This window comes from Macrobrachium rosenbergii, chromosome 29, assembly GCF_040412425.1.
Source record: "Macrobrachium rosenbergii isolate ZJJX-2024 chromosome 29, ASM4041242v1, whole genome shotgun sequence".
NCBI lineage: Eukaryota > Metazoa > Arthropoda > Malacostraca > Decapoda > Palaemonidae > Macrobrachium > Macrobrachium rosenbergii.
In genome coordinates, this window is record NC_089769.1 from 5,349,698 (window position 1) to 5,375,769 (window position 26,072).

At 40.2% G+C, this 26,072-nt stretch overlaps 1 protein-coding gene across 1 annotated transcript in view; it reads left to right on the plus strand.

Annotated features, from left to right (window-relative positions):
* The window catches only part of ptc (protein patched), a 118,179-nt gene that overhangs the window by 79,024 nt on the left and 13,083 nt on the right, over positions 1 to 26,072 (plus strand). The window contains exons 6-14 of the mRNA XM_067130854.1: positions 1,089 to 1,212; positions 4,830 to 4,922; positions 5,637 to 5,758; positions 6,820 to 6,967; positions 8,645 to 8,788; positions 9,122 to 9,379; positions 19,283 to 20,330; positions 25,030 to 25,184; positions 25,584 to 25,745. Of these exons, the coding sequence (XP_066986955.1) occupies positions 1,089 to 1,212; positions 4,830 to 4,922; positions 5,637 to 5,758; positions 6,820 to 6,967; positions 8,645 to 8,788; positions 9,122 to 9,379; positions 19,283 to 20,330; positions 25,030 to 25,184; positions 25,584 to 25,745 (2,254 nt within the window). The remainder of the gene's footprint in view (positions 1 to 1,088; positions 1,213 to 4,829; positions 4,923 to 5,636; positions 5,759 to 6,819; positions 6,968 to 8,644; positions 8,789 to 9,121; positions 9,380 to 19,282; positions 20,331 to 25,029; positions 25,185 to 25,583; positions 25,746 to 26,072) is intronic.

Here is a 26,072-nt window from a genome sequence, read left to right on the forward strand (position 1 = left end):
TTATGGCATTATGAATGATAGTGGTTATGAGAGCGTGTTTCTCTCTCTCTCTCTCTCTCTCTCTCTCTCTCTCTCTCTCTCTCTCTCTCTCTCTCTCTCTCTCTCCCCGTCTGATTTAGAGCATACTCAACTGAAACTGTAATTTGGAAGATCTTAATTAGACATTTGTATTTGAGGTTTTGTTTCTCTTACTACTGATTATATCAGTTGTTTAGCTTGTTTAATAATAATAATAATAATAATAATAATAATAATAATAATAATAATAATAATAATAATACATTAAAAGCAAGCCCTTATGCGTAAAAGTAATGTTACTTACAATCGCCAAAACACACATCTTAAATTTTTTTTAATTATGACGTTTCTTCGTTACTTTTAATGAGCTATACGTTATCCAGATGATTTGACGCAGATGTTTCCTCTTTTCTTCGTTGACTTTCAGATTTTCATTTGTTTTAATGAAGTCATTCCATTTTATCTCGATTCTTTTATTTACTTTCTTCTATCCGAAAATTCTTCTCTCTGCCTGACCCCGTTCTTGAGCGAAATCATTTTATATTCACTTACTAAAATAAGTAACTGCATTACTACCCTAGAGCGATTCTCCTTATATTTGATAGTGTACTTACATTTCTATCTATTTATTAACTTGATTTATTTATTTCTTTTCTGATGACTGATCGTTTCTTTCTGTTATGTCCTATTTTTTACCTTCGGTCACTTCTTTCATATGAGCGCCATCTTCTTTGGAAATCTGAATGTCGATGGCCCCGGTGGTGGGCTTGTTCCATATGAATAGGGTTCATCTTCTGAATAATAATAATAATAATAATAATAATAATAATAATAATAATAATAATAATAATAATAATAATAATAATAATAATAATAATAATAATAATATTCTTTGGAAGCTTGAATTTCAAGTTAGTGTCCAATGTAGTAAGCTTGTTTGTTCCACATGAATAGGGTTCATCTTCTAAATAATAATAATAATAATAATAATAATAATAATAATAACTTCTAAGTGTCAACCTGCGAGTCTCCTTGTTTGTCTAAAATGTATCTGTTTGTTTATTTCACAGCGGCCTGGGTCCAGGCGTGAATTGGACCAACCTGAATCCCCAGAAGATCGTGGACAAGATGAAGATGGCCCAGAAGTACAAAAACGCTTTTCCCTTCTCGTTCTTCGCCGATTTTATGAAAAGAGTAAGTGTTTCATTCACTACTACTACTACTACTACTACTACCGATAGTAACGCTGCTAATAATAATAATAATAATGCATTATAAGAAGACAACCTCACTCATAATAATAATAATAATAATAATAATAATAATAATAATAATAATAATAATAATAATAAATGCATGATAAGCAGGCAGCCTCGCTCCGAACTTGATGAGAAAGGTTCAACCCCCTCCGTAGAAATTTGAACCGCTGGCCTGTGAGAGTTGAATTATCGCGGCTTGAATATTGCATGTTTATAGCTCTCTCTCTCTCTCTCTCTCTCTCTCTCTCTCTCTCTCTCTCTCTCTCTCTCTCTCTCTCTCTCTCTCTGTCGTATAGCGCATCTTGGAAATGATACGGCCATGCCATTACTTGATTGATTCTTGGGTCGTAAAGAGGCGAGTATAATAAATTGATTGGCAAGGACAGAGAGAGAGAGAGAGAGAGAGAGAGAGAGAGAGAGAGAGAGAGAGAGAGAGAGAGAGAGAGAGACTCGGAAAGTCAATAGATGCAATTGAACAAGAAAGAGATATGGACTGATGTAACCGACGTGAATAGATGTAAATGGAAAAACAAATATTAGACTTGGGTACCTGAAATTGACGAGGAGAAATTGATTGCTGTAATTGCAAAGCACAGTTTATTGAATTAGGGTATCGCAAGGGGATAGATTAGAATGTAAGCTCACAAAAATGCCAAGACTTATATAATGAGATATTCGTAATTTTCAGATAATAAATTCACTGATATCGAGGAGAATGTTGCAATGCCAGATAAGCTGTTTAATATTTATGTCTTCTTGTGTACTTACTGACCTCCATATTTTCCTGGTTATCTACTTTACTGTATATATAGTTTTTACGTAGCTGTCTTTTTGGATCTAAATCCCTTGAAGCTACTCTCTCTCTCTCTCTCTCTCTCTCTCTCTCTCTCTCTCTCTCTCTCTCTCTCTCTCTCTCTCTGCTCTAAATACCAAATATCACACCTAATGTCAAAAAGATATAAAAATCCCTGTACGGTTATTCTCATTTTCACCACCCCTCCCCCCTCCTCCTCTTCCACCCCTCCTCCCCCTTACCACTACCCCCATCCACCTCCCTACCCCCCCACTCCCTTGCCCCTACCATCTCCCTCTTCCCATTGTCATCCGAAACTTTTATTTTTTTTTTTTTTTGGTCGTCGAGTTTAACCTGAGAAACTTGCATAGCCTCTGTCTCCGCTTTCGCCTTAAAGAGAGAGACTTGGGGAGACTTGATCACATTTTCTTGGAGGTAGTTAACTGCCGCGTCTCTTTCTCCTTCGTCTCCTTCACTCTTTCCCCTCCTTTATTCCTTCTCTTTCATTCCTTCTTCACTTTTATTGTCGCATCATTTAAACCCCGACGAACTCGCGTATAATTGTTCTCACCGCGCGAAGCGAAAAGATGGCGTGGGAATTGGCGATGAAGGAGGAAGGAAGAGAAAGGGAGAGATAGAGAGAGATAGGAAAAGAAAAAAGAAAGAAAAAAAAGAGCAGAAGGGGGGGAAAAAACCGTAGGTGGTCCCCATACACAGGGGCGGAGCGCGTTGTGGTTTTAGCATTTAAGGGGGTGGCAAAGAAACCTCTTCGCTTATCGGGTTTCGCTGGGCTGCGGACAAGGGTGGGTAACGATTTTTCCCTCTTCTTCCTCTTCCTCCTCTCCCTCTTCTTCTTCTTCTTCTTCTTTTAAGGAGGAGACAAGGTTACTTAGATCATGATCCAACCAACGGGAGAATTAAGTAATGCATTTGCACGAGCACTTGCAATTTATTTCCTCACGAGGACCTCCCAAACCGACTGGACGAAAATCTTGGATAAATATTTTGTCTCGGTGCAACGACAAACATCCAAGTACATAAAAGAGTGAGGTTTAATTTGAGCTTAATTTATAGACTAAACCCCCAAAGGGAGCCTTGACAGATTGCCGAGGGGAAAAAAAGAAACAACCTGAAGCCGAGTAGCCAAAGGGAAAGAGCGGAGCAGACCCTCCGGCTAACTTGTTTTTCCTTTGTTTCTCTTAATCCCTCAGAACGGTTCGCCTCTCGTGGTATACAACAGCAGGCCAAGGATCCTCGGAAGGATATGAGGGAGGGAACGTTGGGGTTTCAGAGAAGGCTGCAGAGGACGGACGGAGTGGTCATCTGTTGTTCCGCAGGACACCTGAGCCGCTCCTAGGGACTCCGTGATGTGCTCCAAGAGTGGTTTCGTTTAATTGCGGCTTAGCTTACATGTAGGGCGTCTCTAATGGCTATGAGGGAAGGGATGGGGAAGGGAGGGGGGGGGGTTAGTGAGGGAGAGTCTTAGTAGAACAGGTTCGTTGCAGGAAACCGTCGTTATGCCTCGATGATTCACGAGGGAAATATTCCCGTACGAAAGCAAAGTGTGGACTGGAAGATTCTTTAAAAGAGAGCCCCACCCCTTTGATAACGAGGCTGATCACTCCTAGATTTGACAGCATCCATATCCGAAGAGGGAGTGAGATTCTCCGACGCTGAGATAAATTATACCTCGCTCTTGTTCATATTTTTATAACAAACGCATAAAATTCAATTAACGGGAAAAGGAGGGACTTGTTTTAAATTCAGTGGCATTGGTTTTTGAGAATAAATAAACGATTTTGCTCTTTGGAACAGTATACTTAAACAAGCAGAGGGGGAAATGGAACGAACAAGGGAGCCGTTTCAAAGGCAAATCCCGTCTACTTACTACTACTAGTGTAGATTAAACTGAATTAAGTATTGGTGACGAGAGACAAACTGTAGGATTGAAAGGACGCCCTTCTCTCCTCCTCCTCCTCAGCCCTCGAAACCGAAGTGGGTGAGGGCGAGTGGGTGGGTGGTCTCTGGTGGGCCATGTGACCTGGGTAACCTGAGTGATGGTGTGCAAATGCCCTTGCGAGGTGACTCGTAACCGGAGAATATTGCCGATTTTTTTTTTTTTTTTTTTTTTTTTTGAGGCCCGTTTTCCCGGCAGAGCAATTTTGTCGCTTATGTAATACACGCGTCCGTTGCTTTGTTTACTTTCGTTGTTTATCGTGTTTACTTTTTGTTTGTTTATTCTGACTGAGGTCATTTCGTACGTTTCCGCGCCTTTATTTTTTAATTAACCGATTTGGGAAGTTCATCTAGAGGCCGACGGAACGGAAATTAGCTTACGTGGTTAATTGACGCATCTGTTGTTTGAATTACTTTCGTTGTTTATCTTGTTTATTGTAAATTTGTTCATTCTGACGAAGACCATTTCGTACAATTCCACGCCTTTATTTCTTAATTTACCGTTTTGACAAGTTCATCTAGAGGCCGACGGAATGGAAATAACTTCCGTGGTTCACTCCAGTATTATCCAGTTTGCTCGGTACACGAATCCATATTCATAATAAAATATAATTGAAACTCCTGTATTCCTTAGAAAAATCCTTAACCCAAACTGAAGCAAATACTGTCAGTACAAATCATCGTAAAAGTGAAACTGAAGACTATCAATAACAGTGTTTTTATTTATAGACCCAACTGCTTTGAGCATCCAGCTTTTCTTCATCTTTCCTCAGTGACTAATCAAACGACCCATTTCTTTACAGGCTGGTGTAACCACCGCGTACCAAGAGAAGCCATGTCTGGATCCTTCCGATCCTATGTGTCCCAGCACGGCTCCGAATAAAGAATCAAAACAGGTGAGGGATTCTTGAACGTCTCTTTCAGAATCTTTGACGCTTCTGAAGACAGGTGGTTGGAATTCTTGCAAAATTCTTTTTTGGAATAATTGGTTGTTCTGAAGGGGTTCTTACGCACGTCTTGCAGAATCTCTGATGATCCTATAGACAGATATATTTATAGATAGATAGATAGATAGATACATAGATATAGTTAGATAGATAGATACACCCCTCTGGGTATGACAAGTTTCATTTTTAAGTCTTTAAATCAGAAGATACAAAAAAGTCGAGTGAATCACAGATATTAATTACAGAAATGGGCCATGAAATGTGCTTCAAGTTCGTAGCTTCCAATTCAAAGAGGTTTATATCCTCTAATTCAAATAGGTTTATATCCTCTAATTCAAAAAAGGAATGTAGCCTCTAATGTAAAGAGGTTTATATCCCCTAATTCAAAGAGATTTATATTCCCTAATTCAAAGAGATCTACTGTATATCCTATAATTCAAAGAGGTTTATAGCCTCTAATTCAAAGAGGTCCTTATCTACTAATCCAACATGGTTCATATCCTGTAATTCAAAGAGATTTATGTCCTGTACTGCAAGGTCTATATCCTCTAATTCAAAGAGTTTTACATCCTCAAACTCAAAAACGAATTTTATAAAGCTGTTAATCATGCGACCAGTTAATTCAACCTTTTCCCCTCATTTTCTTACCTCCGTGACATCCAGCCTCCTGACGTAGGCGCAGAGCTGACCGGCGGGTGCTACGGCTTCGCCGGCAAGTACATGCACTGGCCGGAAGACCTCATCGTGGGCGCCACACAAACTAACAAAACGGGACACATAGTCAGGTGAGGAAAGGAGAGGTGTTGGTGTCGTCGACAGGAGAGTTTCGCCCTGATTTTTTGTTTCTATGTTAGTTTAGTTTCATTGTTTTTTTTTTTTATAATGGTGTACTTATTTTTCATGGGCGTTTTGGATGTGTTTATAAAAAGTTATCTACGATATAGTGGTTTTACTTGTTTTATTTTAGAGAGGAATGTTATGAGACACACCATTATTTATATATATATAAGAAGAATATATATATATATATATATATATATATATATATATATATATATATATATATATATATATATATATATATATATATATATATATATATATATATATATATATATATATATATATATATATATATATATATATATACTATGTAGTTTCAAGACCCTTAAATGCACACTTGTGTTTGCAAGTAGTGTTTTTAAACTTAAAAACAATGTTGGATAACGGTAAAATAGACTTTAATATAGTGTGTTTGTGTGTGAGAATGCCAATGTGTAAAATATACTAAATAATAATAATAATAATTATTATTATTATTATTATTTTTCAAAAGACATATAAAATTTTCTTGTTATTCAAGTTTTATTAAAACCTCTGACGTTTCGAACGCGCTCCGGCGATCATTTTCCAAGAATGAATGGATTGACATGCAAGTTACATGGGTATATATAGCAGGAGGGGTAGGGAGGGTTGGGTGCACAGTTGACAGGTTGGTTTCTTCATCAACCTGTGACCAACCTACAAGCAGCCCACTACCTGACCTGTCAACTGTACACCCAACCCCACCCCTATATATATATATATATATATATATATATATATATATATATATATATATATATATATATATATATATATATATATATATATATATATACCCATGTAACTTGCATGTCAATCCATTTACTCTTGGAAAATGATTGCACAGAGTGCGTCCGAAACGTCAGAGGTGATAAAACCTAACTGACAAGAAAATATTTATTATTATTATTATTATTATTATTATTATTATTATTATTATTATTATTATTATTATTATTATTATTATTATTCTCTCCTGCAGAGCGGAGGCCCTGCAAAGCATGATTCAGTTAATGGGCGCCCGGAATCTCTACGAGTATTGGTCGGACGACTACAAGGTCCAGTATATGGACTGGTCGCAGGAGAAGGCCGCTCGCATCCTCGGAGCTTGGCAACACAAATTTACTCAGGTAGGGTATATACATATATACTATATATATATATATATATATATATGGAACGTGTTGATATATAAATATATATAAAATATATATATATATATATATAATGTAGGTATGTATGTATAACTGAAAATCAGTTTACGAAAATGTGGAAGGTGATTAAAAGAAAAAATCCACCTAGGATCCAAAACAATTGAAGAATTCTGCAAGAAATATTAAACAGGGTTTACAAAAACTTCTCAAATATTTAACCTTTGGACATAGCAATTGTTCGGAAGAAATATAAAATTAGGTTTACAAAGAAAGCTACTTACTTCTATATTTTTTCAGTCTGCTAAGTAAAGGACATGAAGTCGAAAGGCCTTGCAGTACTCCAGTTTCCCTTCCCTTCGTGGATTTTGACAGAGAGGCGCCATTCTTAAAATCAAATATATTTTTGCAGATTTAATCACTAAATTATGTACCTGGTTGTTGGTCGACTGCTGTGGGTCGCTCCCAGAGGGTGCGAGGGAAGGGTGATGAAATATGATTCAAACTGAATTGATACAACTAAAGAAAATTCAACATAGTCATTTTTTGTGTTTAACTCCTAATTGTATGTATCAATATTTTTCTTGATGAGGGTGGGGGCCCTGTTATGAAAACTGAAAGCCTCTATCTTGGATGTGGTCACCTCATGGACAGGTGACCTTATTAAGAGAAAAATGTCACTTATTTAATGCTATTCACACTCATATACTCTTCGCCTTCAAAGTCTCATTGTGACCCGCTAATGAAGTACAGAAAGGTGGGTGGGTGGGCGTGCCATCCTTGTTAAATGTAAACAGGTGGCAGGCGTAAAGGATCATGAAGAATGAGGAAGAGTGCAGGAGCTAGGAAGGACTCTAGGAAATAAGGAAGGACTCCTTCTCCTTCCCTATTCTTAGGGGGAAACACAATACGTTCCTGAGTATCGAATGACCATCGTCACCTTGTGACTCATCTTCTTTAACTCCATGTGGGGGTGGGGGTTAGTATAAGGCTCTTTGCAGCGTCTCTTTGACCCCTAGCTGCAACCTCTTTCATTCCTTGCTACTTTACCTCCGTTTATATTCCCTCTTTTCCATCTGACTTTCCACCTCCTCTAACAATTGTTTCTTAAGTAAATTGCGAGGTTTTTCTCCTGTTGCACCTTTCAGATCTTTTACTGTCAGTTTCCCTTTCAGCGCTGAATGACCTCGTAGGTCCCAGCGCTTGGTCTTTGGACTAAATTCTGTGATGTATTCTCATTTTCAAATTTTCATACGAAAATAATAATTAATAATTATTATTATTATTCATATTTTCATACGTCCTATTATTTATGTTAGGTTCTTCATATGAAGTAGAGGATACGAATCTATTATTATTATTATTATTATTATTATTATTATTATTATTATTATTATTATTATTATTATTAGTGTTTTCTAAGGCTTTAAGAGACGAGTCATAAAGAGTAAGGATATAATTTAGGAAATTTCCAAGTGAATTAGCACCTGTTAGTAAGCAGACTGCGGCGGCTCGCACCCAGGGGCAGAGAATGGCAACGGGCTCGCAGCCCCATCCCAAACGACTAATCAAGGACTTGACGAAGGCAAGGGAACTCTCTAGAAGAAAATAAGGGGACTGTGATTTTACATAAGCATTTGTTCTCACTCTTCACAGACTGTTCTGGAGGAGACGACGAGACTTCACAACGAGACGAAATTCTACAACATGCTGCCTTTCTCCAGTGCCAATTTAGACGACCTCCTCAGGGATTTCTCCGAAGTCCCTGCCTCCAGAGTCGCCCTCGGCTACGTCCTGATGGTGAGTCTTCGATGGGAAAGAGCGCATTCCTTTTTTAGTTTTCTGAAAGGAAAACTATTGTGCTGGCTTTGTCTGTCCGTCCGCCCTCAGATCTTGAAAACTACTGAGGAGGCTAGAGGGCTGCAAACTGGTATGTTGATCGTCCAGCCTCCAATCATCAATCATGCCAAATTGCAGCCCCCTAGCCTCAGTAGTTTTTAATTTATTTAAGGTTAAGGTTAGCCATAATCGTGCGTCTTTACAGCCTTATACCGAGACCACCGAAAGACATGATTTCATCATTCCATTTGATCATTCCAGGAGATGACCGCATATTTTCTTCTGTCATTCCAGGTCGTATACGCCTGCCTGTCTCTGGTAAGACTCAACAACTGCGTGCATTCCTCAGCCGGTCTGGGATTCGCAGGAGTCCTCCTGGTGGCCGTGACGGTGGCCGCGGGACTCGGCTTCTGCGCCCTTCTGGGCTTCCCTTTCAACGCCTCCACGACCCAGGTCCTGCCGTTCTTGGCCTTAGGCCTAGGCGTGGACGACATGTTCCTCATGGCCCACACCTTCGCCGAGACAGCCGACAACAGCCATATACCCTACCAGGTCAGTCTTTGTTTGTTTTTTTTGTTTTTTAGATTTGACCTAGCCCTGTGCTTGCACGGGCTCTTGCTCATAGAGTCTTTCTGCTTAATTTTACCCAGCCTTGTGCTTGCACGGGCTCTTGCTCATAGAGTCTTTTTTTATTTACTATTTTACCCAGCCTTGTGCTTGCACGGGCTCTTGCTCATAGAGTCTTTCTGCTTGATTTAATATTTTGCCCAGCCTTGTGCTTGCGCAGGCTCTTGCTCATAGTCTTTGTTTGGTTTACTATTTTACCCAGCCTTGTGCTTGCACGGGCTCTTGCTCATAGAGTCTTTGCTTGATTTAATATTTTACCCAGTCTTGTGCTTGCACGGACTCTTGCTCATAGAGTCTTTGTTTGATTTAATATTTTACCCAGCCTTGTGCTTGCAAGGGCTCTTGCTCATAGAGTCTTTGCTTGATTTAATATTTTACCCCGCCTTGTGCTTGCACGGGCTCTTGCTAAAAGTCTTTTTTTTTATTTAATATTTTACCCAGCCTTGTGCTTGCACGGGCTCTTGCTCATAGCGTCTTTGTTTGATTTAATATTTTACCCTGCCTTGTGCTTGCACGGGCTCTTGCTCATAAAGTCTTGTTTTAATATTTTACCCAGCCACGTGCTGGCGCAGGCTCTTGCTTCATAAGCACCCCGTAAAGGTCAGTCCAGAACAAGGTTTATGAACGTTTGTGCGTGCGTGCATGCGTGTGCATGAAGAGAGGATACCAAGAGTCCGTAGCACGACCTGAACAAAGTGGTCCGTTTAGCGGGGCGACATCTCAATTAATTCCGGTGGTTATTAGGCGATAATCTCTCCCTCTGTCGTCCATGAGACGTCCCGTTACCCGACTCGCGTCCATCTGACGAACCCGGCCACATTTCTCCTTCCAGCTCTGATAGGATAAGACTTTGTGACGCCACGGTGAACAACACCTATTGGAGGAACATCTGGACAACGGGGTGGAGGGAGGGAGGAGGAGCGGGAGGTCTCCAGGAGTGATATCTACTTGGAAAGAAGAAGAAGAAGTCAAAGAAAGACCACATTTCCCCTTCCAACTTTGATAGGACAAGACTTTGTGACGCCAGGGTGAACAACACGTATAGAGGAACATCTGGACGAGGGGGAAGAAGGGAGGGAGGGGGAGGGGAGGTCTCCAAGAGTGATACCTACTCGAGAAGAAGAAGAAGAAGAAGAACAATGAGCATAAACGTTCGCGAGAATAACACCTCTGGAGGCGGCGGGACGGACAAGCAAGGGCACAAGGCAATTAGCTCTCGCCGTCCGGACTAACGCCTCTGCGTTCCGGAGGACGAGGGGTGATAGTCGCCTGTCCAAGGGCGCGTGGGGCTTCTGTGCCTTTGGCACTGCGGGACTCTGTCTCCGTAGGGGTCCTACACCTCGGCTCTGTCCCGCCGTGGTCATGCTATCGCTGTCATCTGAGAAGGAGACAGGAGGGGGGGGGGAGAAGGAATGGGAGCTGCAAGCAAGCAGGACCTTTCTTATTATTCACCTCTCTCTCTCTCTCTCTCTCTCTCTCTCTCTCTCTCTCTCTCTCTCTCTCTCTCTCTCTCTCACATTTCTGTTTCCGGGGCACAGAGTACATAGTACAACTATAACTCTCTCTCTCTCTCTCTCTCTCTCTCTCTCTCTCTCTCTCTCTCTCTCTCTCTCTCACACACACACACACACACACACACACACACACACACACACACACACACACACACACAACAATTGACACGTATATCCGCCTTTTCGTATGTGATAGATTCTTTGCCTTTCTTACTGTTACAGCAATGTCATTCTGAAATTTTTTCCCCTCAAGTAGCATGGATGACCAAACTATTATTATTATTATTATTATTATTATTATTATTATTATTATTATTATTATTATTATTATTATTATTATTATTATTATTGTGGCTCTTAAGAATTTGTCAACAAACTGGACCTAGTTTCCAAAGCTCGTCTTTATTTTTTTAAACTTTTCCTGAACAATCACAAACAAATACATTTGAAGCGTAACTTGCAATAGTGGAAGCACAGTCGAAAGTTCTTTTGCAAATAACGCAATATGCAATGTGAGCCGATGTTGCATATACGGGAAAGGATAATTAGAGTTCAATTGCATGCACTGAGAGAGCTGAGTTTCGAATGCATAAAGCCGTTATTTTCTTCTGCAAGCATACTTAACGGCTCGATTGCATTTACCACACAGATTATTCATAATCGTACTGCATATAGTGCATGCATTAAATTAAGAGTGATTGCAATTCTTTTCCAAAATCAGGCAAGATTGGGTGTTATAATGTGCAATAATTTATCAGTGATTGCATACGTCATAAACATTAGTGGCAGCTTGTTATACATCGCAGCCTCAAATAGGAGTTTGACTGTGTATAACGTAGTCCTGAATCGAAATTTGATTGTTCATTTTGCAAGCAATTTTACGGAGGCAACTGCATATTTTAGAAGTATGAATGAGTTCAAATATATATATATATATATATATATATATATATATATATATATATATATATATATATATGTGTGTGTGTGTGTGTGTGTGTGTGTGTGTAATCACGCATTACTGTGGCACAGATTGCACATGTAAACAATTCAGATCCAAATACATTTACTGCAAGCATTAACCAAAGTCTGATGGCATCAGACTTTACCATTACCTTCTGTTGCCTCCTTCGAATGAACATCATATTCTTCGGAAGATTGAATTTCATGTCAATGGCTCCTGTGGCGGGCTTGCTCCAATAATAATAATAATAATAATAATAATAATATAATAATAATAATAATAATCACTGCAGACTATTGACGCTTGAACTGAAATATTCAGTGGAGTTCGATTGACTACTACCCACGAAAACTTTACACTTACACTTTTCGGGGCACGTTAGGTTAGGAAATGGGTATACTGTTAAATCCTACCCCCAGAAATGGAGACCTCCCTTCCCCTCCCCTCCCCTCAACCCTCCCCATCTCGCAAACTTTCCCCTCCGGCATGTCGGCTCTGTCCATAACTTTGCTAGAAGTGTCGCCGTGCGGTCAACCGTGTCCCGAGCGAGCTAGTAGAAAATTACGTCGAGGGCCAAGAACAGTATGATGTATATATGATGTATAAGAGAGAGAGAGAGAGAGAGAGAGAGAGAGAGAGAGAGAGAGAGAGAGAGAGAGAGAGAGAGAGAGAGAAATGCAAATTTTTGTAAATCCAAGTTTAGTTTTGTTTATGATTTCGGGGTGACGAGACTTATTGAAGAGAGAGAGAGAGAGAGAGAGAGAGAGAGAGAGAGAGAGAGAGAGAGAGAGAGAGAGAGAGAGAGAGAGAAATGTGAATCTCTTAAAAATAAAAAAAAATATGTTTGATCATTACTGAATAAACCACTCGGAAGAATGTTTGCTTTCTTTTATATGAAACGTAAACCCAGAAATTGCAGTGTTTTTCCTAAGCTTCTTGAGAGAGAGAGAGAGAGAGAGAGAGAGAGAGAGAGAGAGAGAGAGAGAGAGAGAGAGAGAGAGAGAGAGAGAGAAAAGCTTCTGCTTTACAGACCGTAGAGAAGAGGAACCATTACACGGTCGATTAAAACGCGAAAAAGGGTCAGTAAATTTGGAGGAGGAAAAAGGAATTATGTATAGGACCTGCAAATTGGTAGGACAGGAAGAAGAAGAAAAAAGGGTTATATATACGGTTGCTGTTTGGGAGTGGAATTCGTGATGAAAAAGATGTACCAGAATTACACATTACCGCGAAAGAAAACGGTTCTCTGTACCAGAACTGTAAATCGTGGAGAAGTGTTAGACTGGTTCCCTATATGGTATAACTGTAAGTTCATAAAGTATAAAGTGAATGGAATGGAATACATAAAACTGAGGCCAAAAGCCAAGCCCTGGGACCTATGAGGGCATTCACCTCTGAAAGGGAAAGTGAAAGAGGCTTTAAATGTTTAACAGGAGGGAAACCTCCCAATTGCACTACGAGACAATTGTTAGGAGGGGGTGGAAAGTAAGATAGAAGAAAGAGAATATGAAAGAAGGTACAGTAAAAGGAACGAAAGGGGTTGCAGCTAAGGGCCGAAGGGACGCTTTAAAGAACCTTAAATAATGCCTATAGTGCACCGCAGGGGGTGCACTGCCGGCACTAACCCCCCTACGGGATATAAAGTATGAAAGGATAAAGAAAAAGGAGTCATGTGTATAACAGATATGAAAGCTAAGTCGTAAAAGTCGATGGTCAATTGTTATGTTACAGGGGAAGGTTAGTTACAGTTAAAGAGATAGGCATATGCCTTAGGGGGTGGCCGTAGCAGTTACAACAACAACAACAAACAACGACAATAAACAACGAAAACAACAACAATTTGTCCGGCGGGGAAGGGAGCGGGGCGCCTTTGCCCGATGGTGCCCGATAAAACTGTCTTTGATGGATGGGCGGTGTGGGCGTGGTGTGTGATAAGGTCCCTGGGATCAGTGGGCAGCCCTTGGGAAGTCCGTCCTCGTCAGAAGGAGAAGAGGGAGGCTGATAAAAAAAAAAAAAAAGGAGTATTTTTGAAGTCCATTTGATAAAACAAATTCCACACCATTTGGATAAAGAAGGCATCCTAACGTTTGTCAAATAAAAATAAAAAGTATTTTAAAGGTAATTTTACCAGTTGCTTAACAAAATAATATATTCCAGAGATGTTTATTTGATTTAGAAAGTGTTTTGTTAATGCGTCTGAAAACAAATATCCAGTTGGCGATTTGATTCGCAAAGGTTATGTTGTCAAGACTTATTCGATGCAAAGTATTCTGTATAATTATCTGATTAAAAGAATAGTCATTATGATATAAATATCCTGTGAAGACTATATGATTTAAAAAAGAAGGTATTTTTTAAAGACTATATGATTAAAAGATATTTTTTAAAGACTATATAAAAATTTTTTTAAAGACTATATGATTAAAATATATATTTTTTAAAGACTATATGATTAAAAAAATATATTTTTAAATACTGTGTGATTAAAAAAATAGTTTGAAGACTAAAAAAAGATATTTTTAAATACTGTGATTAAAAAAATAATTTAAAGACTATATAATTTTTAAAATATTGTTTAAAGACTATATGATTAAAATAGATATTTTTTAAAGACTATGTTAAAAAATGATATTTTTTAAAAACTATATGATTAAAAAAGGATATTTTTTAAATATATGATTAAAAATATATATTTTTAAAGACTATAAGATAAAAAAAAGATTTTTTAAAGACTATATGATTAAAAAAAACTTTTAAAAACTATATAATTAAAAAAGGATATTTTTTAAAGACTACCTTATTAAAAGTGTTTGCTACCGTTGAATGAGCGTATTTGATAAAATTTTTTCCATAGCAATTTTTTCAGTAGAAAGTATTCGTTAAGTTTTCTTGATGTTTGTGAGAAAGTGCTAAATGAAAGACTTTCACGATTTAAACTATGTAAAGTCTCTGACAAAATAATGGTATTTATCACAGAACATTTTATATTTTTAAACTGTTTTTAAGAGTACTGAATGAAGCTGTGTTAACGACTGGCTAGCATTACGTTTTAGAAGCAAAAAGACAAAAAAAAAAAAAAAAATTAAAACCAATTTAAATGATTTCAATCTCTCAATTACTTAGGTGTCAACAGGGCTTGCAAAATGTACCTCACGGCCAGCCTTTTACACTGATATTTGCATCATTCACTAGTGCTAAACTTGAAATCTTGCGTGACTTTAATTTACCTGTAAATATTGGCTACTTGGTGCAAAGTTTAGTACCTGGATGCCAGGAAAGTATATATATAAAATTCAGTAGGGTATAGCACTGACTTAGGTCATTTAACCAGATGTGTTCGAATCTTATCTGTGAAGGGAAATTTCCTCATGTATTTTCTTATCCGGATTTCGAGGGTTTCAGCAAAAAGCTTTACCAAAATACTGGGGGATAGGAAAATTACGAGGACGTAATGCAGTTATATTAATATTAATCTAGAACATATGTTGGTGTTTAAGTAAAGATGTCTGTGCATTAACTATTGAGCAACTGATGACGTGAAAAATGCACCTATGCCCTTTGCTCTTGAAAGCAGCATTTCCTGTTGCGTTCTCTCTCTCTCTCTCTCTCTCTCTCTCTCTCTCTCTCTCTCTCTCTCTCTCTCTCTCTATATATATATATATATATATATATATATATATATATATATATATATATAAATATATATATATATAAATATGTGTGTGTGAATATAAAAAAAAATATATATATATATATATATATATATATATATATAGAGAGAGAGAGAGAGAGAGAGAGAGAGAGAGAGAGAGAGAGAGAGAGAGAGAGATACATATCCATGCATTGCACACGACGTCTTTGATGACCTCATCTAAGCTCTAGGGACGCCCACATTCTTCTTGACACCTGCCGCACACCTCCCCGCCCATGCCACCCACGACGACCGACAAATCAGCCCTTATGCTTTTTCCCTCGAAAGAACTTGTTTCCGTCGAGATTTATTATGGGGCGAGTTGTGGAGAGAGAGAGAGAGAGAGAGAGAGAGAGAGAGAGAGAGAGAGAGAGAGACCCAGGCGGAGACCGTCCTGGGCCGGACTAACTAACAACAACGTCTCTCTCTCTCTCTCTCTCTCTCTCTCTCTCTCTCTCTCTCTCTCTCTCTCTTTCTTTTCTTGGGTCCGAGTTGATCGCTTGGCAGTTGGAGAGGGGTAGGTCACAAAATATATATTTATATATATACATATATACAAGAAGGGATTTCTATGAATGATCTGATGCGCAGAGAGAGAGAGAGAGAGAGAGAGAGAGAGAGAGAGAGAGAGAGAGAGAGAGAGAGAGAGAGTCCTTAGGACACGGAGTAGGAAATTTCTTAGAATACTTTGTAAGAAATGATTGAGGAAAATCGACGAAAGGTTTTCTTAGAACACAGAAAAGAGATTTTACTCGAGTATTATTAAAGAGAGAGAGAGAGAGAGAGAGAGAGAGAGAGAGAGAGAGAGAGAGAGAGAGAGAGAGAGAGAGAAATGAAGGTTTGTTTGACTTCTTGAACAGGTGGCGTTTTCGTCAGACAAAAATTCGGAATTTCCTAAGAGCCCAGAGTTCGAAATTTTTTTTTTACAATACTATTTAAGAGAGAGAGAGAGAGAGAGAGAGAGAGAGAGAGAGAGAGAGAGAGAGAGAGAGAGAGAGAGAGAGAGAGAGAGAAATTGTCAACTATTTATGGATGAGATCAGAATCTTCGCAACTCGACGCTACTTCGTCTTGTACAAGTCCTGTTCTAGATCCAACTCCCCCCCCCCTCTCTCCCCCTCCTTCATCCAGCACCCTTATGGTAACCTAATCCCCTCCCCCATCCCAAATCCTGTCTATCTGCGTATCTACCCAATAATGTATGAATGAAATCCATATGAATATTTCCATACAATTCGCGTGAACTCAAGAAAAATTAAAAGCAAAGTGACTCTTCCTGCTTCGTTGACCTTCAATATTGTCACGCCAGTTGAAAAAACTAGTTGGATTGCCTCTTAGAATCCTCTATTTGTCTCGTATTTACGAAAATAACGATTAAATTTTTTATTGCTTGTACTGAATGCTTTCGTTTTTGCAACCTGTTTATTTCCTGTTTGCAGACTTGTTTGTACAATTATGGAGAAATTTCGGGTGTTTGTGCTGAAGGTTTGTTTTTGGCTATGCTTGACAAAGTTGGTTTGTACGGTATTTCCCGTGTTTGTAATGGTTTATGGAGTTTGATTTTGGTTTATAAATTTATTCGCCTTCTTCGTTCGTATAATTACCTTTCTCTGTTTGTGGGACATATTCGTCAACTTCCCAACTGCCTTTAGCTAGTTTTTGCAGATCGAGAAACAAGCACCCTCCTCTCTCTCTCTCTCTCTCTCTCTCTCTCTCTCTCTCTCTCTCTCTCTCTCTCTCTGAAGGAGCCTCGATCCAATTATTTCCTATAGGCTTCTTTCTGTAGATCGAGAAACAAGCAAACGATCTGGATATAAGCTCTCTCTCTCTCTCTCTCTCTCTCTCTCTCTCTCTCTCTCTCTCTCTCTCTCTCTCTCTCTGTATATATCTCATCTCCGTCTCGCAAGGAGTCTCGATGCAATTATTTGTGATGTATTACGTGTCGCCTCCTGTTCCCGCCATCCTTGGGGATGATCCCTCCCCCCCTCCCTTCCTCCCTCCTTCCTCCTCCTCCCGGTCCCTGGAGCCTTCCGAGGTGGCTCGCGAGGTTCCTCTAGCGGACCACCCACGGCGCCGTTCGCAATTGTATATCTGGTCCTCCTCACAAATACGATTAAGTCATTCCGCTCATTCCTCCTCCGTTTTCGCCAAAGGGGAGGAGGAGGAGGAGGAGGAGGAAGAGGAGAAGCGAGAGAATTTAATGAAGGGGGGGAATTTCGGACAAGTACGAAAAGGTGTAATGGCCGGTTACGTGATGATAATAATACTCTTCGTTATTTTATTTTTAAATTTCCTTTTTTTTCTGACGTATTAAAAGGTGCCTTTTTACTCTCATTCGCTCCTACGTAATCGACAATTCATCAACAACTGTGTGTGTGTTTTAAACTCGCCTCGTCCGGAACCGTTAATTTTCTCTCATTTTCTTCTTCCTACAATTGTGGGTGTCTTCGGACACGGCCAATATTTTGACGGTGACATCTTACTTTGGCCAGCCGAGGGAGTCCCTAAGGACGAGAATGCCCCGATTCGCTTCGCCGGTTACGACCTTACGGGAATCCCTCTCTCTCCCCGTTCCACCGCAGTAATGTCAGGTAACCCAAGAGAGTAGTGGGTCCCTGCCTCGCCTATCCTTCGGCCCCCGGGGGAGGGGAGGGGGGTGGAAAGGGAACGGGGGAGACATGTTGTTCGGAGCATTTGGGAAGGGTTAGAGATGGCTGTTAAAGAGCGGATAAGGATAGGGTATTTCTGCTCTAATATTTCTTATTCGTGTGTTCTCTCTCTCTCTCTCTCTCTCTCTCTCTCTCTCTCTCTCTCTCCTAGAGCTGCTTCCTGGTCGTATTATTGGACACAAACACAAATGCCATATCATTACTATTTCTCTTGTATTTATTTATTCATTTATCTCTCTCTCTCTCTCTCTCTCTCTCTCTCTCTCTCTCTCTCTCTCTCTCTCTCTCTCTCTCTCTCTCTCTCTCTCTTAGCGCTCCTTCCTAGTCGTAATTATTGGACACAAACACAAGCGTCATATCATCACTGTTGCTTTTTGTATTTATTTATTCAGTTATCTATTATTTATCTATATATATATTTTTTTTTTCAGAAGAAGAATTTAAAAGACTGAAAGTGGTAATCTAATTCGAGCTTAAGCCATTCTCTCTTTATTCTAATATTTGATATCTCTTTACATACGCTGTATTATGCTACGTCTAGTGCAACTAATCATATTATTGTCACATACGCTGTTTAATATCGTTACTGTTAAGATATTAGCAATTTCTGACTCTTAATCCAATGCTGATTTTGCCATTTTCCTTTAATTAAATTTAAGGGCGTTTACATGGAAATTATTCTTATGCTCATGATTATTTTATTTTTATTGTTGTTCTTGTAAGGCGATGTTTATCCTTAGAGTTTATTCAATATAATTTGCGTGGAAGATGCGTCCTTGTTATTTGTCTGTTTATTGGTATTTCATTCACAAAGTAATATTTTTATTGTTACTACTATTAATAAATCTGTATTATATGTGTATGGAAGGACTTCATTATAAAAAAAAGTGGTAAAAATAGCCATATCTAATAATCAACAGAAGTAAGTCGATTCAAACATCTCGGATCAATAAAAATGATTTCCTGACGATTTCCATTCCTCCCTCGGCAGGAACGCGTGGGCGAAGTGCTGAAGAGGGCGGGAGTCTCCGTCGTGTTGACGTCGGTATGCAACGCCTGCGCCTTCTTCGCAGGGGCCCTGGTGCCCGTCCCCGCACTGAGGTCCTTCTGCATGCAAGCAGCCCTCCTGGTCTTGGTCAACCTGGTCTCCACGCTGACCGTCTTCCCCGCCATCATGAGCCTGGACCTCCGGAGGCGCCACGCCCATCGGACGGACATCCTCTGCTGCATCCCCGGCGGGAATCGAGACCAGGTCGCGCCCATAGCCGCCAGCGGCCACTACAGCAGCAGCAGCAGCGGCCGTCGTCAGAGGGATTCCTCGAGCGCGGCAGCCGCTGAAGAAGGGAGGAGCTGGACACGCCATCATCACCACCACCACACCAGCAGACAGCACCACCCGACTTCGACTGTCCCGAAAGTCGAACTCCCCAAAAAGACAACCGTCACCCGGGCACTGCCTCCGCCGGGAGGCGGTACCGTCACTCAGGTCGTGCCTCCGACGTCACCTCGCGAGTGCTGGGCATCTTCGGACGCCCGCGCCCAGTCCGCTCCGTCCTTGGAGTCCCTAGCGACGAACAATTCGACTCGAGATCTCGTGAACAGGGAGAAACTGAGCTCGGGTTTGAACAGGGCGTGGGCGTCTGCCCTTCAGTACTGGTCCGACTGGAGCATCGGCAGGTGGATGGGGACCATCTACGGCCCTACGTTGATGCGCGGAGAGGTGAAAGCGGCCGCCATCATAGGGCTCTTCGTGTCCGTCGGCGCGGCAGCCTGGGGCGTCAGCAACGTCGAGGACGGCCTGGACCTGACCGACGTCGTGCCCAGGAGCGCCCCGGAATTCGCGTTCCTGTCGGCGCAGCAGAAGTACTTCGGCTTCTACAACATGTTCGCGGTGACTCAGGGCAACTTCGAGTACCCGACCAAGCAGAGACTCCTTCACGACTACTACGAGGCCTTCACGAGGGTCAACTATATCATCAAGAACGACGACGGGGGCCTGCCCGAGTTCTGGCTCTCGCTCTTCAGGGACTGGCTGATTGGTGAGTGCTGTGCACTGGCGTTTTCCCCGTCAGGTTTTTCTTGATTGGGTTTGGGCGTGAAATACGGTCTGTCAGCTTTCAACAATCTCTGCTTGAATTACCATCCACTATAGCCGTATTTATGCCCTTCTTCATGATTTTCTGAGCCTTCCTACTAGCCTAAGGCTCCCTACTACCATAAATACTTCTTTTCTCATCACATGTTCAAACCATCCCAGTCATTGATATTGATTCAATTTCCAACCGCTGTGTACCACATCTTTCCGTCACTTCCTCATTCCTATTATGATCTTCCTACCGCAAATTAGCAACTATATATGACTATTAACACACTAACGAAAATACAAAACACTCCTTTTTGTATAAAACTCACATGTATTGCTATTCATTTTGTGAAATGTGTTGTCTGATAATTTTTTTTTTATGAGTTTTATCTTTATTTCTGAGCATTTCCTTTCCTTGTTATCTTCTGTTATTATTTTAATCTTTTGTGTTGTTTCAAGGTCCTTTCGTTTATTCCATTTTTCACGACTTTATTTTGACTCTTTTTCCACTTTTGTACTCATTTCTTTCCGTTTTATAAGTCGCTCATTTCCTTCCGTTTAGCATTCCTGTGTTTTATCGATCTTTCCATCTCTTATTATCCCTTCGAAAGACGTTAATTCCTTTCTCCTTCCTCTCTTTCCCTTCTCCCATAATTAACGTCCCCCTTTCTCTCCTTTCTCCCTCTTTAAACTTTACGGACGATTCCCTGAACTACGTAGCGTATTTTTATATCCCCCATTTCCACCGTATCATTCCGTTCCCGGCGATAAACAGATCGGCGTTCTGGTCGCGGTGGGGCGTAGGAAGTTGTTGACAGTTAAGTCATTTTCTGACTTTTTTTTACGTTTTCCTTCCTTCTCCTCTCTCTCATCACTATGCCCTCATCACTCAGACTCATACCTTCATCACACTTGATTCCTTACACTCATCACATTCAGTCTCATACTTTCATCGCCTTCAACATCTTATACTCATTAATCTCAGACTCATATCTTAATCACCCTCAGTTTCATTTCCTCTTCCCATTCAGCCCCACTCATCACACTCTTCCCCATCCCTTCACCACCAATTCCTTACACTCACCACTCTCAGCCTGATACCCTCAACCACTTCCACTCATTACCCTCAATCTCACTTTCATCACCCTCAACCCCCTCCACTCATCATCCTCAGTTCCATTCCCTCATCACATTCTAGCCAACTTATCACACTCAGCATCAAATCATCATCACCTTCAACCCTCTCCAGTCATCACTCAGTTTCATTTCCTCATCGTATTCATCACCACTCATCACACTAAGCATTAAATATTCATCACTCTTCAACCCCATTCATTCATCACCAACAGTTCCTTTAACTCATCACATTCACCACCACTCATCACACTCGGCATCAGATCTTCATCACCTTCAACCCTCTCCACTCATCACCCTCAGTTCCATTCATCACCACTCATCACATTCGTCCTCCTCCCTTCACCACCCTCAGGCCCCTCCCCTCAGCACCCCCACCCCATTCCCCCTTACACAGCCGCCCACAAACGCCCTCAAATCGTTCCCCTCATATAGGATGTCACCACTTTTGTCTCCTTTGACTTTATTTCATTTTTATTTTTCTATATTTTTATTTTATTTATTTTTTTTTTAGTTTTTTGTCCCCTATAAATGATTACCGGTCCACCCCAAGCGTGTCGGTTCCCCCTTGCCAGAGATGCGGACGTGTTAATTGGACCGGACGTATTTCTCTCCTTCATTATTTTTGGGGAATTTTTACGGTCCTACTTTGCATCCGAAGGGCGTCTTAAATCTGCCACCGAAGGCGTCGTCTCGGGGGAAGAAAGTCTACTGGCGAAGGAGGGAGACTTCACTGAGACGCGTGAGATATGATGACCTTTAGTTACCACTCTCTCTCTCTCTCTCTCTCTCTCTCTCTCTCTCTCTCTCTCTCTCTCTCTCTCTCTCTCTCTCTCTCTTCTAGCAGTCTTAATGTAAAGCTCAAATTTCTTGTTGATATTCTCTCTCTCTCTCTCTCTCTCTCTCTCTCTCTCTCTCTCTCTCTCTCTCTCTCTCTTCTAGCAGTCCTAATCTAAAGCTCAAATTCTTTATTGATATTCTCTCTCCTTCTCTCATAATCTTCCTTTTGGAGACAGACAGACTCAAGAAAAGAGAGAGAGAGAGAGAGAGAGAGAGAGAGAGAGAGAGAGAGAGAGAGAGAGAGACGAACCGTTAATTTGCATGACTTGGTGAGCGAATACGTTCATAAAGTCCTCTTGACGCAACAGGCAATTACATCTGTTATTATCATCAATATCAATTAACCACTTGACCTTTTTATTTTAATTTCCTAGTTGCTGAAGCGTTTACGGACTCACTCTCTCTCTCTCTCTCTCTCTCTCTCTCTCTCTCTGTGAGAAAGGAAGGCAGGAAGGAAAGAGCTTCCAAAAGAGTAAAAATAAAAGAGCGTATGGTGACAACTCCCGGAGTGAGTGGGAGTGCAAAGGTTGTTTGTGGCACTCCACTCGGCTCTTTGACGCAAAGGCACTGACGTCTCTCTTGGTGGCGGTCTCCTTTGATCTCGCTCAGCCTGGCAAATGCCAATGGCACTGATTGCGTGACAGAGGCATCCATATGCGCTCTCTCTCTCTCTCTCTCTCTCTCTCTCTCTCAATCTAATTCCTTCCTTTTCACGTGATTCACATTTAAACTCCCGTCTCCGTTACTCACTACATTCGATTATTTAACTCTCTCTCTCTCTCTCTCTCTCTCTCTCTCTCTCTCTCTCTCTCTCATTCTTCTTGGTTTTGGCAGGGTGAAAGATTAAGGCTTTTCATCCACTTATCAAAAAAATAAAAATAAAAAAATCTCACCCACCCTTCCTCGAAGAAATGGGTTTCATCCATCCCTCATCCATCTCCTAAACTCCCCCACCCCACCCTCCCCCTCCTTCCTCTTGGCCCACCACCCAAAATCGTGAGGAAGGTAACCCATTCCCCTCCCCGTCCCAAACCCCTCTTGTCATAATATTTATCGCCTTAAGTAAATACTCACCTCCTTCTATTTATGTGTTACGCCATCTCATTTATTAATAGGATAGAAGGGCATGCTCTTCTTAGGTATTGCGTTCCTCACCCCCCCACCCCCTGCCCCCCATCCATAGCATCGCTCAGAAATGCCAGAGAGAGAGATTGGGCATCCGTACCATCTACCCCCAAAACCTTTTAAATCACCATCTGGTATCGTGAATAATGGGAAGCCTAAATGATTTATTAATCTGAAGAAAGACCCGGTTCTTTTATTATTATTTTTAATCTTTTGCTGCAAAGGCGGAAAGTTGTGTTAGCTGAAAGTCGCAAGTTTTTAAGTAAAGGCTCAAGTCAATATTTTTGCCAAACGTCTGATCGTCTAGGGTGCATATTTATGTACAAATCTAGTGAACGTGTGAAATATTGAGTAAAGGAAAGTTTCGTCGGTGACGATCCAAAGTTAATATTTTTTTTAAATCAGTTCCCTTTTCTCACGTTAAAGCCAACATATCTTCAGGGTTGTTTTATGAATCTTTACTATTAAAATAATGTAGACAAGTCAAGTGAACATTTACTGAACTGTCAACAGTGTCAGAAAATTAACGAAAAACTTGAAGACACCAAAGGTTACGAATAAAGCCTAAGTTTTATTATTATTATTATTATTATTATTATTATTATTATTATTATTATTATTATTATTATTATTATATCAACATCATCATCATCATTATTATTATTATTATTATTATTATTATTATTATTATTATTATTATTATTATTATTATTATTCAAAGATGGAACAAGGCCACCACAGGAGCCACTGACTTGAAATTCCAGCTTCCAAAGAATATTAAGGTGTTCATCAGAAAGATGTAGGAGAAGGTAAAGGGAAATACAGAAAGAAGAGATCTCACTTATTAAAAAGTGAAAAATAATTAATAAAGAGATATTTTCCAAAAATAAAAAAACTAATGACCACAGCATTTACATACAACGTGATCATGAATACCCTCTACCAACTGCAGGATTTCAAAAGAGGAGGGTAATACAGGAAGTAGAGACCTCACTTACTGAAAAAAATTAATTAATAAATAGATAGTTTTCAATAAATAAACAAAACCCTAGTGACCTTAGTCTTTACACACAATATGTTTATTCCTCACACCTGGGAATGTCTTGCAGTTGCAACTTTGAAAGTTCAAGGGAAGATGCAATGCATTACTACCCTACATTTTTATCTATTAACTTATTAATCTAGTTTTTTTCTTTTTAATAAGTGATATCTCTTCTTTTGTACATTTCCCTTACTTCTTCCATATTCTTTGGAAGGTTGAATTTCAAGTCAGTGGGCCCTGTGGTGGGCTTATTCCATATGAATAGGGTTCATCTTCTGAATAATAATAATAATAAATAATAATAATAATAATAATAATAATAATAATAATAATAATAATAATAATAATAATAATAATATATTCTTTAGAAGCTTGAATTTCAAGTCAGTGGCCCCTGTGGGCTTGTCCCATATGAATAGGGTTCATCTTCTGAATAATAATAATAATAATAATAATAATAATAATAATAATAATAATAATAATAATAATAATAAACACCCTCTCTCAATTGCAGGCTTGCAAAACGCCTTTGACCACGACTGGAGAACCGGTTGCATCACGCAGGAGACCTGGCATTCCAACGCTTCCGACGAGGGCATCCTGGCATATAAGCTGCTGGTTCAGACGGGGCACGCGGACAACCCGATTGACCTCTCGCTCGTGTCACAGGTGAGAGACTTAGACCAGGTTTTGTTGTTGTCTATTCAAAACGTTATTTCTCCTTCTCAATTATTATTATTATTATTATTATTATTATTATTATTATTATTATTATTATTGGAATACTTATGCGTTAAAGGAAACAGACGTCTTGTCTGTGTCCTGAAATAATGATAGAACGAATTACAATTACCAAACGAACCTTAATTTCATCCTATGTAAAAAAAATTTTTTTTAATTTATTTTTTTTTTTTGGAAGGGCACCGGGACGGGCAGTTCCTTACAACCTGAACTACTCTACATTCAGGAGAAATAAAACAAAAGAAAAACATTCAGATTAATCCCCTTTCTCATGTTTGACTCCGGAACCACTTAAATTTTTTTCACCCATTCTCTCTTCCTCTCCAGATCCGCTTAGTCAACTCGGAAGGGATCATCAACCCGAAGGCATTTTACAATTACCTCACAGCTTGGGCGACCAACGACGCCCTGGCCTACACAGCCTCCCAGGCCGATCTCCGCCCGGAGCCTCGTCACTGGACGCACGATCGATACGACTTTGACCTGAAGGTGAGTAGTGGAGTCAGAGATGGTTTGGACATGTCCTTCGCACCACCCAGGGGAGAACAGCACGTGGTAGTATAAGCTTGGGGGGGTGGGGGTGGTACCGGAAGAATTGGAAGACCCAGACGTACTTTACTTGGATGGGAACTGCGAGAGGGAGGCTGAGATGAGAGATTCGTGGAAGTGAAAGCACAGGAAAGATCCGAGTGGGGGATTTTCACAGAGGCCCTTTGAGTCGTATGCCGTTAGTGATGATGATAATGAAGATTGATGATGATGATAATGAAGGTGACGGTGATGATGATTATTATCCTGAGAATCTTTTGTCATTTA